Source organism: Sceloporus occidentalis, unplaced genomic scaffold (genome assembly GCF_023333645.1).
Source record: "Sceloporus occidentalis isolate IW3139 unplaced genomic scaffold, rSceOcc1.0.p SCAF_72, whole genome shotgun sequence".
Taxonomy (NCBI): domain Eukaryota; kingdom Metazoa; phylum Chordata; class Lepidosauria; order Squamata; family Phrynosomatidae; genus Sceloporus; species Sceloporus occidentalis.
Genome location: NW_028317052.1, coordinates 2,700,155 through 2,713,361, shown reverse-complemented (window position 1 = coordinate 2,713,361; position 13,207 = coordinate 2,700,155). Strand labels below are relative to the sequence as shown.

General features: G+C 42.2%; 1 protein-coding gene across 1 annotated transcript in view; it reads right to left on the bottom strand.

Annotated features, from left to right (window-relative positions):
* LOC149286088 (ARF GTPase-activating protein GIT1-like) overlaps positions 1 to 13,207 on the bottom strand; it is a 50,688-nt gene that overhangs the window by 22,515 nt on the left and 14,966 nt on the right. Inside the window, exons 2-9 of the mRNA XM_089494424.1 lie at positions 12,983 to 13,116; positions 11,872 to 11,984; positions 11,680 to 11,785; positions 9,758 to 9,844; positions 9,158 to 9,288; positions 7,084 to 7,178; positions 6,257 to 6,299; positions 4,141 to 4,167 (exon numbers count right to left, since the gene is read on the bottom strand). Coding sequence (XP_089350550.1) covers positions 4,141 to 4,167; positions 6,257 to 6,299; positions 7,084 to 7,178; positions 9,158 to 9,288; positions 9,758 to 9,844; positions 11,680 to 11,785; positions 11,872 to 11,984; positions 12,983 to 13,116 — 736 coding nt within the window. The remainder of the gene's footprint in view (positions 1 to 4,140; positions 4,168 to 6,256; positions 6,300 to 7,083; positions 7,179 to 9,157; positions 9,289 to 9,757; positions 9,845 to 11,679; positions 11,786 to 11,871; positions 11,985 to 12,982; positions 13,117 to 13,207) is intronic.

Sequence of the window (13,207 nt, the reverse complement as noted above, 5' to 3'; positions counted from 1 at the left end):
ACCCGCCTAGCGACAAGATAACATCAGAAGACCCCTGACAGACACATGTCTTAAATAGCACACCTAAGAGAGGGAGTGAGGAGCCTCAAAGGTTGCTGACTTCAGCTCTGAATGGCCTTAGTGGCCTTAAGTGCTAAATGAGCGCAACCACCAGCGTAGAGGCGCCAGGGATGGAGCAGCCTGTCAAGGGGGATCCTTGCACGGGCATACGGCCCATATAACCGCAGAGGAGAGAACGGGGGTCGAGCGGGTCGAGTCAAGAGCGGCATGCGAAGGAAGGCAGGCCACGGGGGAAGGGAAAAAAAGGGAGAAACAAAAAAGGGGGGGAGAAGAAGAGAAAAAAGAGAAAGAAAGAGAAGGGAAAAAAAAAAAAAAAAGGGGGGGGGGTTAGAGGAGGGGCCACAATATCGTCGGGCAGGGGGGTCAAGATATAAGGGCTGTAGGTAAGTCCGCAGGCGCCTGGGACAGTAAGGAACGGGCGAGGGGACCAGAGGCATATGCCAGCCAGTGGTACCAGGTGCGTTGGTATCTCTCAACCGCATTCGAAGCCGACAGGGCCAATTCCTCCAATGAGCGCTTATTGTCCACCCGGAGGAACCACTCCCTAAAAGAGGGAGGGGAGGGGTCACCCCAGTGGAGAGGTATGAGGGCCTTAGCGGCCGTGATCAGGTGCCTAACAACCGTCCGTTTGTACCAGGAGAAGGAGAACGTCATATGTTGTAGGAGGTAGAACTCCGGGGTGAAGGGGAGGACCCTGTCAGTGAGGGACTGAGCACAATCGTGCACGGCGGACCAGAAGGGAGCGATACGAGGGGAGTTCCACCAGAGGTGAAGGAGAGAGCCCGGGGACTCCCCGCACCTCCAGCACTCGTCTGTCGACCCAGGCCGGTAGCGAGACAACACCGAAGGCGGGCGGTACCAGTGGGCTAGCAGTTTATAAGACATCTCCTGGTCTTTAGCGCTGAGAGAGCAGCGATGTGCGAAGATGCACATCTTGCTCCACTGTTCCTCAGTAAGGACGACCTGCAGCGCCGTCTCCCACCTCCCCATGAACGCAGGGGGTGAGGGGGTCAAGGCGGACAGGAGGAGGCTGTAAAGTTTGGAGATACCGTGGGATAGAGGGGCATCCATCACACACAGGGACTCAAAAGGGGAGAGGTCACGCAGCACGTTATGTTTCCGAGCCAAAGAGCGGTAAAAGTTTTGCAGTTGCAGGTAGCGAAGCCTAACCATCAGGGAGGTCGTCCCCTGGCCGACAAGGTGATCCTTGCAGGGGTCACAAAAGATCGTAATCTCGGGACACCCTCCGGAGTCGCTGCAGGGAAAAGATTGAGTCCCAGCCCAGGCGGAAAGTCGGGGTTCTCTGAGTGGGGTGAGTGGGGAAGGGACAGAAGAAAGCCGTGTAGTGCGGAGCAAGGAGTGCCAGACCCGTAGCGTAGCACACATGAAGGGGTGAGGGGAGGCAAGACGACGCGCCGTATCCACAGCGAGCCAGGGGAGAGAGGAGATCGGGAGGCCCAGCAGCGCGCTCTCCACTCCCACCCTGGTCCATCACTTTTAAACCCTTCTTATGTTAATATTGGTTGATTATTAATCTTTAATGCCCAAAGCAATGCAGAAAATTGGAAAGGGGCAAATCATTTTCTACTTAAGAGCGTTTGAAACAGAAAAAAAAAAAAAAATGTATCAAGATTTGAAGAAACCCAAATCTGCTGTGATTTCATAAAATAAAAAACAGATTTCACTTCTGATAGGCAGACTAGATGGGCAAAGTGGCTCTTAATGGCTGCCAAAGGATTGTAACATCCTTGTTCATGCAGTGGTATCCCAGGCCTGTGTGGCAGGTCACCATGCTGTGGGCACAAATGGGCACACAGGAGCTAAACGGACACCGGCTACTAGACTTGTGCATTCTGATTACTTCATATTTTAATTTACCAATGTTGTCAATTTGTACAAATCTCCAAGAAGGGACCCCCAACTATACAAACGGAAACAAAGCAAAGAGGTCAGAATGTTTGTTTCACTCACATTCTCTCATACAGGCTCTGAATCTCTCCTTACCTTCTCCGCTGACCACTTCCGTGTCCTTGCCATGCAGCTCCGCTCCTTCTCTTGCATCTTCTGTTCTTCTTTCTTCATGCGCTGCTCCTCATGTCTTCTTTCTTCACCTCTTCTCTGTGGACATGGCCTCCCTTTGAACTTCTGCAAAAGGTTGGAGCCACCAGGCACACTCTCCCCCCAACTGGCAGAACGGGAGAGGCTGTCCCCATGGTTCCCCTCTTTTGCACAGAGGCCATAATAATACAGATAGATTTGCGGAGAAAGAGGTGCAGAAACAGCTTTTTTCCTCAGCAAATTGGTCTTCATTATTCTGGCCTCTCTGGGAACTTCCGCAAAGTGGTGGAGCCATTGGAGGAACAGGTGGCAGTTCTGGAAATGAATGCATTATTGGTTCCTCTGGCTGCTCAGGGTTTCTGGTTTGGAGCAATGAAACAGTTTCTAGGAACAGATTTGCCCAAACCGAAAGAGCGGGGACAGGAGTACATATTGTTGCAAGGAGACCCAAGAACACATTGCCAAACCCGGGCATTGCAGGGCATTCTCTAAATTTACTAGTATCCAGTGCAAATTACCAAACACCAGAGAGCCTCAATCATACTTCACAACTCTCAGGGTTTGACCTGGAGCGTCTGGGTTTTTCTCCCAAACTCAGGGTGTTGGGGCACTTTCTCGGGGTCACACAGTCTGGTGTAGACATCTTCCTGTTCTGCACTCATGTGACCATATACAAGACTCCCAATTGGTGCTTTTGTCGCCAGTATGTTATAGTTGATATTTCTGCTTGAATGCAGGTGACTCAATTAGGTGTATCTTTTAGCAATGACAAGTAATGTTATCCATGAGGACTACTATTAGCTCCATTTGGTTAACACATTTAGCCAGTAACTACAGCTTCAATGCGAGCGCTGACAAAGGTCTCAAAGGAACGAACCGTGAGATTAAGTGCATCGCCGTGAACTTAAAGTTCATCATCTGGTTGGCAGCAAGAGCTTTACAGTCTAATTAAAAGCCAATAGGCCTTGTATGAAATACCGAAACGTGTTAGTGCTCTATGTCTGGTATAATCCAGGTATTCCACAAGACTGCGTTGGCAAGAGTAAAATATTACATTTATTCTTCTCAATGCAATTAAACTAGATTAGGATGTGCTGCTTAATGAAAATAAAAGCAGTGCTCATAAACATGTACACCACTAGGGGCAGTGCTGAGCTCAGCGAGTGTGGTACATGAACCAGTGCAACACTAGCAGGTGCCAGGTAAATGTCCCTATACTATAGGTACGCAATGCAGGACATAGCCAATGAAGATCAGCTGTCTGGAATACACAGGCAACAATAACTGCGATACAAAGCTAGGGGAGATAAGGTGTGAGGTTGTACTAATGCTTCAAAACAATTCTCTGCTGAGCCTATAACATTTATAAGAAGCACACAGGGAACAGCTGGCACCGAAGAGCTGTGGAAGATAAAATAGTCTCCTTAACCAGAGCACGTACATCTAGTATGGTTAGTACATGATCCAGGGCAAGCCACCCATGGACTGGCAGGGCACAACAAGAGGGTCAAAACTTGCCAGTCCTTCCATAGAAACCTGCAGCGGCCAGTATGCTCATACGACACGCAGATCTGTGCATAACTGACCACAAGGAGAGCTGACCGGCCGGCCTCATGTTGGGCTCAGACTACAGCGAACAGCTCTAGCTATCACCGATACAGGAGATGAGGCTTCACCCGTCCCGAACAGGGCTTTGGGATGTGCCGTGAGACACTGCTGGTTCATTGGTACATGGTCTGCCAATCGCCAGTCAGATTCCAACACAGTTTTCCTATTGGCTGAATTTGGATAGGCTGCTGGAATAGATATAAACTATTTCATAGTTTCAAATATTTGTTTCCCCTATTAACTGTGTTTTTATCTTTATATACCCCAATCCTCATTAACGATGAGCTACGTGCTGTGATTGACACACAGCTATTCTTGTCGTCCCATATCACCGAACGGTCTAGAGATTCATTACATTTCACTTTGTATAACAGAACCACATTAAAGGGTATGATCCGGCCCAAGTCACAGTACCTCTGGGGCACACCTCGGGGACGTGTTCTACATCCAGGGCAGCGCAAGAAAGAATAGAAGAAAGGAGGAGTTAAACAGCAAGTTATCTTTACAATCAGAAGCAGAGATGAGGAACAAAAACCATTAAACAGCAAAATAGGACACTTAGCGTATATATCCAATAGTGTGCACACATTAAATCTTTACAATACGGATTCATGGTAAATACGATTATTCCCTTACCAAGCTACCACACACATCACGGCAACGCTAGAGAAAAAAGTCAAGTCACCGCAGGTGACATCATTTTGGCTTAAGTGAGACATGACTTTGCAAAATTAGAAATTAAATAATCGTCCAGATCTTCCTAAGGTGAATAAATTATGTGCGGTATATATATTCTTTATATTATTAAAACACTTCCAAAACTTCATGCTAGAATATACTTCTAAGTGCCTGCTGATTGAACCATTCCATTGGTTGCCATGGTAATGGGAACATTTCACAGTTTGCACCATGACCAATTTTTTCATGTGTTTAATTTTCACAGTGAGGGCATAACTTTCTGAGATGCTTTTTTTATTCAACATAATGAAATAGTCACTCTGTATTTAATCCATCCATCAAAAATTCAACGGAATGAAAGAAAAAGGTTTGATTGCTTATTGAGTTTATTTGTGAGTATAATCCACGTATACAATAGAGCATAGCAATTTATCTCTAGTGCCCATCTTCAAGTGATGACAATCGTGTCGAATAAGGCAGGACAGAAAAAAACTTTCAATCTTTATTTTATATATATATATATATATATATATATATATATATATATATATATATACATATATATATATATATACACACACACACACACACACACACACACACACACACACAGCAGAGTGGTGTGGAATGGTAATTACTGTAGAAATACAAAAGCTGGACACAGGGGTACACATTTTGAACAAAACCACAGAAAGCTGAAAGCACACATTAAATAAAACAAGGTATAAAAAATAACCGCCTGCATTATGTACAGTACGTACTCCGTTGTAACTTACAAGAGCATGTTTATATTGTCCTTCTGTACAAGTATTTCTTAACACAAGTTAATGTTATCTTCAATTTTGCATATGGTCTCTTAACATTACGGCTAATTTTAACCCTTCCTATTGCACTACAAGATGTCTAACTAAAATATAAAATAGCCTGCAGTACTCTATGCTACCAAGAGATGGAGATCTTGTACTTGTAATCAGACATTTTTCACTGCATTACATGTGGAACATTTTAAAATGGAATGTACTTTTAATGTGCGTTATATACAGTATCCTTACACAAGTCGCTCTTAAAATTAATAAAGTACATTTTTATATTATGCAAATGCGGAAGCTAACATTATATGCCAACATTTTAACTTTATCATCGGGATTGTGCAGCATACAATCCCGACCTGATGCACCTTCACTACATACTATGGGATCCGTGGTTCAGCAACCATCAGGGAGGTACGGTACAGTAACAATACAATAGGACTTTGTATAACTGGGATTAATGCCAGCGATTTCTATTACAAGCGATTTTTGGGGACAAGAACAACTAGATGAAAGAAATTCCTGCAATCTGCTTTACTTTCCTCCTTACAGAGGTAAACTCCAAAAATACTGTTTGTATAAAAAAGGCTGATAAGATTAATATTTCCTTCAGTTCTTTGCAGTATATATATATATATAATATATATATATATACACATGTATACAGGATGCTCTCACATGACTACTACTTCCTAGACACTGATCAGAAGTCAATGGGACTTTAGCATATCCAAACACAACGACCACAAGTGATACGTGGGAGGTATTTTATTGACTTGCATAAGGGAAAGTCTGAGATAAGGACACGGTTACACAGTCATTTCGAAATGTGAAACACTTACTGGTGGACTTAATGGTAACTGAAAAGGTTAATGTCTACATGCAGCATTGGTGGCAGTCGTAATGAAACACTTGAAAAAGTTACATGTATGATATAGATGCTTTGATGTAACAAAAGGGTATATTGTGCAAGGCTTTCTAATCATCACTAGGCTAACGAAGGGTCAAACAAGTCTATTACTTGACATTTGGAAATCACTCACCTGTCAGCCATCTGAGGAATAATATAATGCCCATTTTTATGATCTTGAAAAGAAAAGAAAAAAGGAATTATCTACTGCTTATCAGGGTATTACTCATGTACAGTAATATATATATATATATATATATATATATATATTACACACACAATGCAGTTTTAAGTGTACATAGCATGGTGTACATAGCGACAGCTTGCTACGTTACTGTAGATTTCTCTCTCTAGATGTTATGACTTGACACCTTCCATTCTCACTAATGCTTTCTGAGCATCATTTGTCGAAGCAAGCTGCACGATCAGACTTTTCCAATGCGTTAAATGTACATCAAAGGGTCGGCTCATTTGATAAACGCAATCTAACAAACCAAAGTGCCAGCGCTGTGCGGATCCATTCCGGGCTAAATTAAGGGTTCATTGGATTCTAAAGTGCTGAAGCAGACATGTGTTCTATTTAGCTCCAGAGAGCAGTTTATTTCCCAGCACAAAGTTCCACCTACAATACGCTGGTTAATTATCGCACTTACCATAAATACCATATCTGCCTTCATATGGAGGACGCGTTTTTGCTACCGCACAGTTTTGCGAATGCATGCTACAGATGGGCACATTATTTATGATTCCATCTCTGACTGTCAGAACCCAAAGTAAACAAAGCCATCATCATCAGGGATAATTGAGGTTTTTTTCAACAAAATTAATTGTATTGCATTTTCCAAGTATAAAAAATCTTCCTGATGGTTGAAATGTATACATGTGCTCTTCAAAAGATACTGTTTTTCGTACATAAAACGATCAGCTAGGTACATTCAGGTGGCTCAGTGATGAACTCACCTGGTTTGCGTCCGCAGAGGTAAAAGGCCAGCCTGTCTGTAAGCTCGTATTGACACTCCACCAGTCTGTCCGCCAGATCATGGTGACCCGCCTGCCTGCAGAAAATAAATATCTTTGCTCACTCTCATGGGAGGATTGCGGATCAAGATATAAGATCTGCGAAATCGCATGCAGAAGAGTGAATTGCCCTCTCAGTAAAAAAATGGAGATAAAACATTTTTTAGATATATAAATGAGAAAAGGAAAGTTAAACAAGGATTAGTTAGACTAAAAACAAAAGGAATGTATGTAGAAGAGGATAAAGGTTTAGCTGACTGCCTCAATGAATATTTCTGTTCAATTTTTACAGATGAAAATGAGGGAATGGGACCTCAGCTGGGAAAAAAGACTGAATCATTTGAAATACGTGAGTTTATCGAGGCGGAGGTTCTGCTTCAGTTGTCTAAGGTAAAGACAAATAAGTCGATGGGGCCTGATGGGATACACCCCAAATTATTAAAAGAGCTTGGGGGTGTACTAGCAAAACCGTTAACTGATTTATTTAATGAATCATTGGTAACGGGAGTCGTCCCTGAGGATTGGAAAGTAGCGAATGTTGTGCCCATTCACAAAAAAGGCAGTAGGGAGGAGTCGGGCAACTACAGGCCAGTTAGTTTTACATCTGTAGTGGGGAAATTAATGGAAACAATGTTAAAGGAAAGGATTGTTGAACATCTGAAGTCACATGGGTTTCAAGATCAAAAACAACATGGGTTTTCCTCAGGAAGATCTTGCCAAACAAATCTTATAGATTTTTTTGATTGGGTGACTAAAGTAATTGATCGCGGTGGTGCAGTAGACATTGCGTATCTGGATTTCAGTAAGGCCTTTGACACTGTCCCACATAGAAGACTTATAAATAAACTGCAATCTCTGGGTTTAGATCCCAATGTTGTTGAATTGGGATTAAGGAGTGGCTGAGTGACAGACTTCATGGAAAGGGATGTTTATTTGCTGACGACACAAAAATTTGCAACAGGGTTGATGTTCCTGGAGGAAGAAGCCAAATGGCAAACGATCTAGGTAAACTGGAAAAATGGTCAGAGCTGTGGCAATTGGCATTTAATGCGGATAAATGCAAAGTAATGCACCTGGGGCATAAAAACCCAAGGGCAGAGTAAAGAATATTTGGTACTGTCCTAACCTCAACGTGTGAGGAAAGGGATTTAGGGGTAATTATTTCTGAGGATTTAAAGGTAGGCAGACAATGCAGCAGAGCAGCGGGTAATGCGAGCAGAATGCTTGGCTGGATAGCGAGAGGTATTAGTGGTAGAAAGAGGGAAGAGCTCACGCCGTTGTACAGATCACTGGTGAGACCTCACTTGCAGTATTGTGTACAGTACTGGAGACCGGATCTCCAGAAGGATATAGAAATGTTGGAGAAAGTGCAGAGAAGGGCTACTAAAAAGGTTTATGGATCACAAGATAAACCTTACCAGGACAGGTTAAAGGATCTTAACCTATATAGCCTGGAAAAAAGACGGGACAGGGGGATATGATAGAAACATTTAAATACTTAAAGGGAATCAACAAGGTAAAGGAAGAGAGTTTATTTAAAAGGAGAAATACCACAACAAGAGGACACAAGCATAAACTAGAGGGGCAAAGGTTTAATGGTAACATCAGAAAATATTACTTTACGGAAAGGGTAGTGGACACATGGAATAGCCTTCCAGCAGAAGTGGTAGATGTTAATACAGTAAAGTCATTTACGCAAGCATGGGATAGGCATAAGGCCAAGCAAGATATAGGATAAGGGCAAGTACTAAAGGAAAGTACTCAGAAGTGGGGCAGACTGGATGGGCCTACTGGTTCTTATCTGCTGTCACTTTCTATGTTTCTATGTAAGATCATCAACACATAATTAGCATCAGCGTGAAATGAATAGTTTTGGGAGGTTAACAAAAAAAAAAAAATTGGGAATTTTTGGTAAAAAGTTCAAGAGTGGTCTTTTGGTAGCACAATCAGTAGGATCATTCTACTAAGGGCAGAAGATCACATTCCAAAGAATAGAAACCCGCCAGGATGCCCATACCTGCTGTAATCAATGGGTGTCCTGCCATTCACATCGGGCGCCCCAGGATCAGCTCCGTAAACCACCAAGAGCTCAGCCTGGAGAATCTGTCCAGCTTTAGCTGCTACGTGCAAAGGAGTAGTGCCTTTCTCCTAAAATAACAAATGTAGCGTTTCAGTCGTTCTGAAGACTCAACAATCAAAGCATTCTCTGCAAAAGACAGAACGGAACTGTGGAAGATCACAAATGTCATTTAATTCTGTTGGGTCCTCTGCCAGTGAGCATTAAAGAAGTTATTTCTGCAGCAGATTTACCTATAACTGCAACTGATGTGCCGGGATATGTTGTAAGGTTTCATCTGAGCAGTTAATTAAAAGCAATGTTTTATATTACATACACATACACAAATTGGTGTAAACATTGTCAATTGAGACAACTGTTATTGCTTTCCTAATGACAGGATGTCAGAGGCTCACAAGGATAACCACCCTTTATTAAGACATTTTCAAGCAAAAAGTAACCTCATACATTGAACTTTAACACACAGAATCAGACGGCAGAGAAGCATTCGGTTTATCTAGCTCACGGATTGTACGCAGCAAACTTCAAGGACGTTATTACCGGGTGAAAAAAATTGGCTTGAGCACCAAGAGAAAGCAGGCGTAAGCAGGTCTCCAGGTTCCCAGTTCTCACGCTGGAATGAAGTTGCTGTTAAAATAAATGAAAGAATTCAACATTAAGTCAACAGTACAACCCAACGTCGTATACTCCAAGCGAGGAGCCCTCAGCGTGGTCACATCAGAGATGATGAACCAATCCTAAAACCATCCATGGACAGCACTAAGACTACGTTCTTTATGTAAAAGCTAATGTATACAATTTATTAAATGTGTGTTGGGATATCACTAACAGGACCTTTAAATAGCGCATGGTCTAGCTCGCTTAACAGCAGCGACCTGATCACTTGCTTCTAAAAACGCTAATTCCAATTTAACATTTTATATTAAAGATTGTATTATTGTACATAATCTCCAGATGTCAAGTTAAATGTGAAAACATGATGCGAGTTTGCTCCAAACTATCACACGCAGCAGTCTCTTTGGCACTGCAGTGCTAGCACACCCAGCTGCCACGCGGATGAATGAGCATCTGAATGAGCATCTGAATGCACTGCAGAGGAAAAGAATGGCGCCGTTACAAAGCTTCCGCTAAATGCAGTATTGTGTAGATCTTATTAGCAATAGTAACACACAGTTGTCTGTTCACTAAACAATAGGAATACTAAAATCGTTTGGATTCCATATGTGCAGCTTTATATCAGCAGAATTTATTATAATTATAGCAAAGATATAAAGCTGGAAATTCTATAACTCTACCTGCAAATAAACACCCCTAATTTGACACGCCTTTAATTGAAACTTGGTTACCCAGCTTTAGTAAAGAAGATGACATTTTATTGGTAATTGCCCTAATTATTTACTACTAGATCTAGAGGATCCACTACTTCCACTCCACTCCACTCCTGTCACGCTCAATACTAAAAATGCTACTCAGCTGCACTAAGAGGGGCACTTCAGACATCATAGGCACTTTAAAGCGTATGATTGCTGAGTGGCCTCATTATATGTCCCTGTAGTTCACTCTTGCACACATGCTCCATCACCCAGGGACTTGGCTTGCAGATGTGTTCTGGCCAAACAAGATTTAAACTACCGGCCACTGATGGCTTCTTTACGATGGAGCTGCGGCTTTTTCTAAATGTAAGCAATTTATTTTTAATAAACGCATGGTAAACTACTTTGATATGTATTCTTCATTGAGGAGGCTGCCTAGATGTAGGCGCAACGGGCCCTTCATAGCATTTATGGTTTGCCTACCTATGGTTCACCATAAGGAAAGTATGGCGATTGTTCCCCTAGGAGACACATAAGAGGAGGGGTTCTAATACATGTGCCCTGCTACTTTTAATTTATGAGCAGCATTAGATGGGTTCATTTAGACTGCTGACTTTAATGAACGACCAGGCTGCTAACAATCAGGAAACCTACTCTCTTTAACAAATAGTCCATATAGGAGGGACTTGGCATCTAACTTGGTGAGACCACATAACATGGTGGAACTGGTTGCTTCTTTTTCTACCTGTTAAAAAAAACTTATATCAAATTGTCAGACTGGAATTAAAATCCCATGAGTTGTTAAGCTCTGCGAGTAATTGAACAACTCGGTTAAGAGTCTGTACCAGATGTTGTCCGAGAGATGGCTTAACAGTGAGACATAAGACGCAACTTTGTGACTATCCTGGTTTTATAAAATAAGTAATATCTTTTTAATACCAATATTGATGTTTGAATGAATCATACAAAATAAAATCAGGGAGTTTATAATAAGACGTAAAGGGCAAAAATAAAATGCATCAATATTAAAATGTAAGATATGGGGACCTGTACCAAATTCACTTGTCAATGCATCAGAAGATCATTTCTGTGTAGGCACAGCAAATGACTTGGAAATGAGACTTAATCCTGAAAGGAAACAAATGTTACCTTGCTAAGGTCTTTAGCAGTCACTCCGTCATCATCACGGCACGGTAATTTGTGTACAAAAGCAAGCATCTGATACTTGGCACGGATGAATTCTGATTTTGTTGGGCTGGGTGGGAGAGAGAATTTAGGACAGTTAGATTGTTTATGGTTTCCTTCTGTAAAGCTCAACTATTAATGGGCTCTGATACTTACTGTAGCTTGTCTTGGGGATTGGCCTTGCGTCGACCACTCTGAACCTGCGCAGGATCCAGTAGAGAGTGCTCCCAAATGGAGTTGGCGCCATTGCTGGCCAACGTGTGCACCATCTATCAGGAGTGGGAAGGGGGGTAGATCAGTGCAAAGAAACACAATAGACTTTCCATACAGGAATCCCATTGACGTCAATTGGAGTGACATTTGATAGTGATGGGATCTCATTTGACCCTATTACTATCTTGCACACGTGAGCCGATATGGGACGGAGCACATGGCGTGTACACAGTCCCAAGCGGGTGATATATCCGCTGAAATCATCCCATGCATTTAACACGGGAAACATGCTAAACGCATAAAGCAGATTCTGCATACAAAAAACGTAAATTACAAGGTAACGATTAGCTACCACACAAAAAGTACATACTTTTGCTTATACATTTTCATATTCACTTACATTTGAATGAGAAAAGAAAAAATTGATACACCATGCAACGGTTCAATAAAACTTCATGTGTGTGTGTGTGGGTTTTTGTTTTGTAACGAAACAGTTTCTCCACTTAATAAGGATGTGGAAATACTTACTACCCACATGCATTTACCGAGATCGTACATGTTGGAACACACACACACGCTTTCTTGCCAAAGCACTGTTTACCAACTGTAAATGAATGCGTGGCTGTTTCATTGAAGAAAACCTGGCATCGGTGGCATTATGATCTGTTTGTGAATATACAGTACCGCTCAAAAGTTTAGGGTCACTTAGAAATATCCTTGTTTATGAAAGAAAAGCACATTTTGTCCAATAAAATAACATGAAATGGATCAAGAATACAGTGTAGACGTTAATGTTATTCACGTTTAAGTTTAAAAGGCTAATCGATCACTAGAAATAGTGGATGCAATTTTGACAGGCACATATTGTAGTTTATACAATAAGTGTGATTTCCCCCAAAACAGAAACAGCATTGTCGCACAGTAAATTCTGAAAAAGTAATATAAAGCATGGTTATACAGCTCTGATACATAGCTAGGACTCCTTTCAGTGAACCGGGCAAGACGAGAGAACCCAAAGGCTGCATCCAACTAGAATACACGATTGTATACATACTTGCAAGAGAGAAGATGGCCACATGCTGTGCCGGAGATGTTTCACTATGGAGATGTGTCTTCCCAGGCTTCGGTGTACACTGCAGCACTCATCGCAGATCAGGACGCCTCGGTTTATGGAAGCCCAACCGGGATCTGCACATTAGAAAAAGAAACCAGATGTTTTCAGGCAGATAGAGGAGATTAACAAGTTGGAGATACCCATAGAGAGCTATGTGGCTACAGC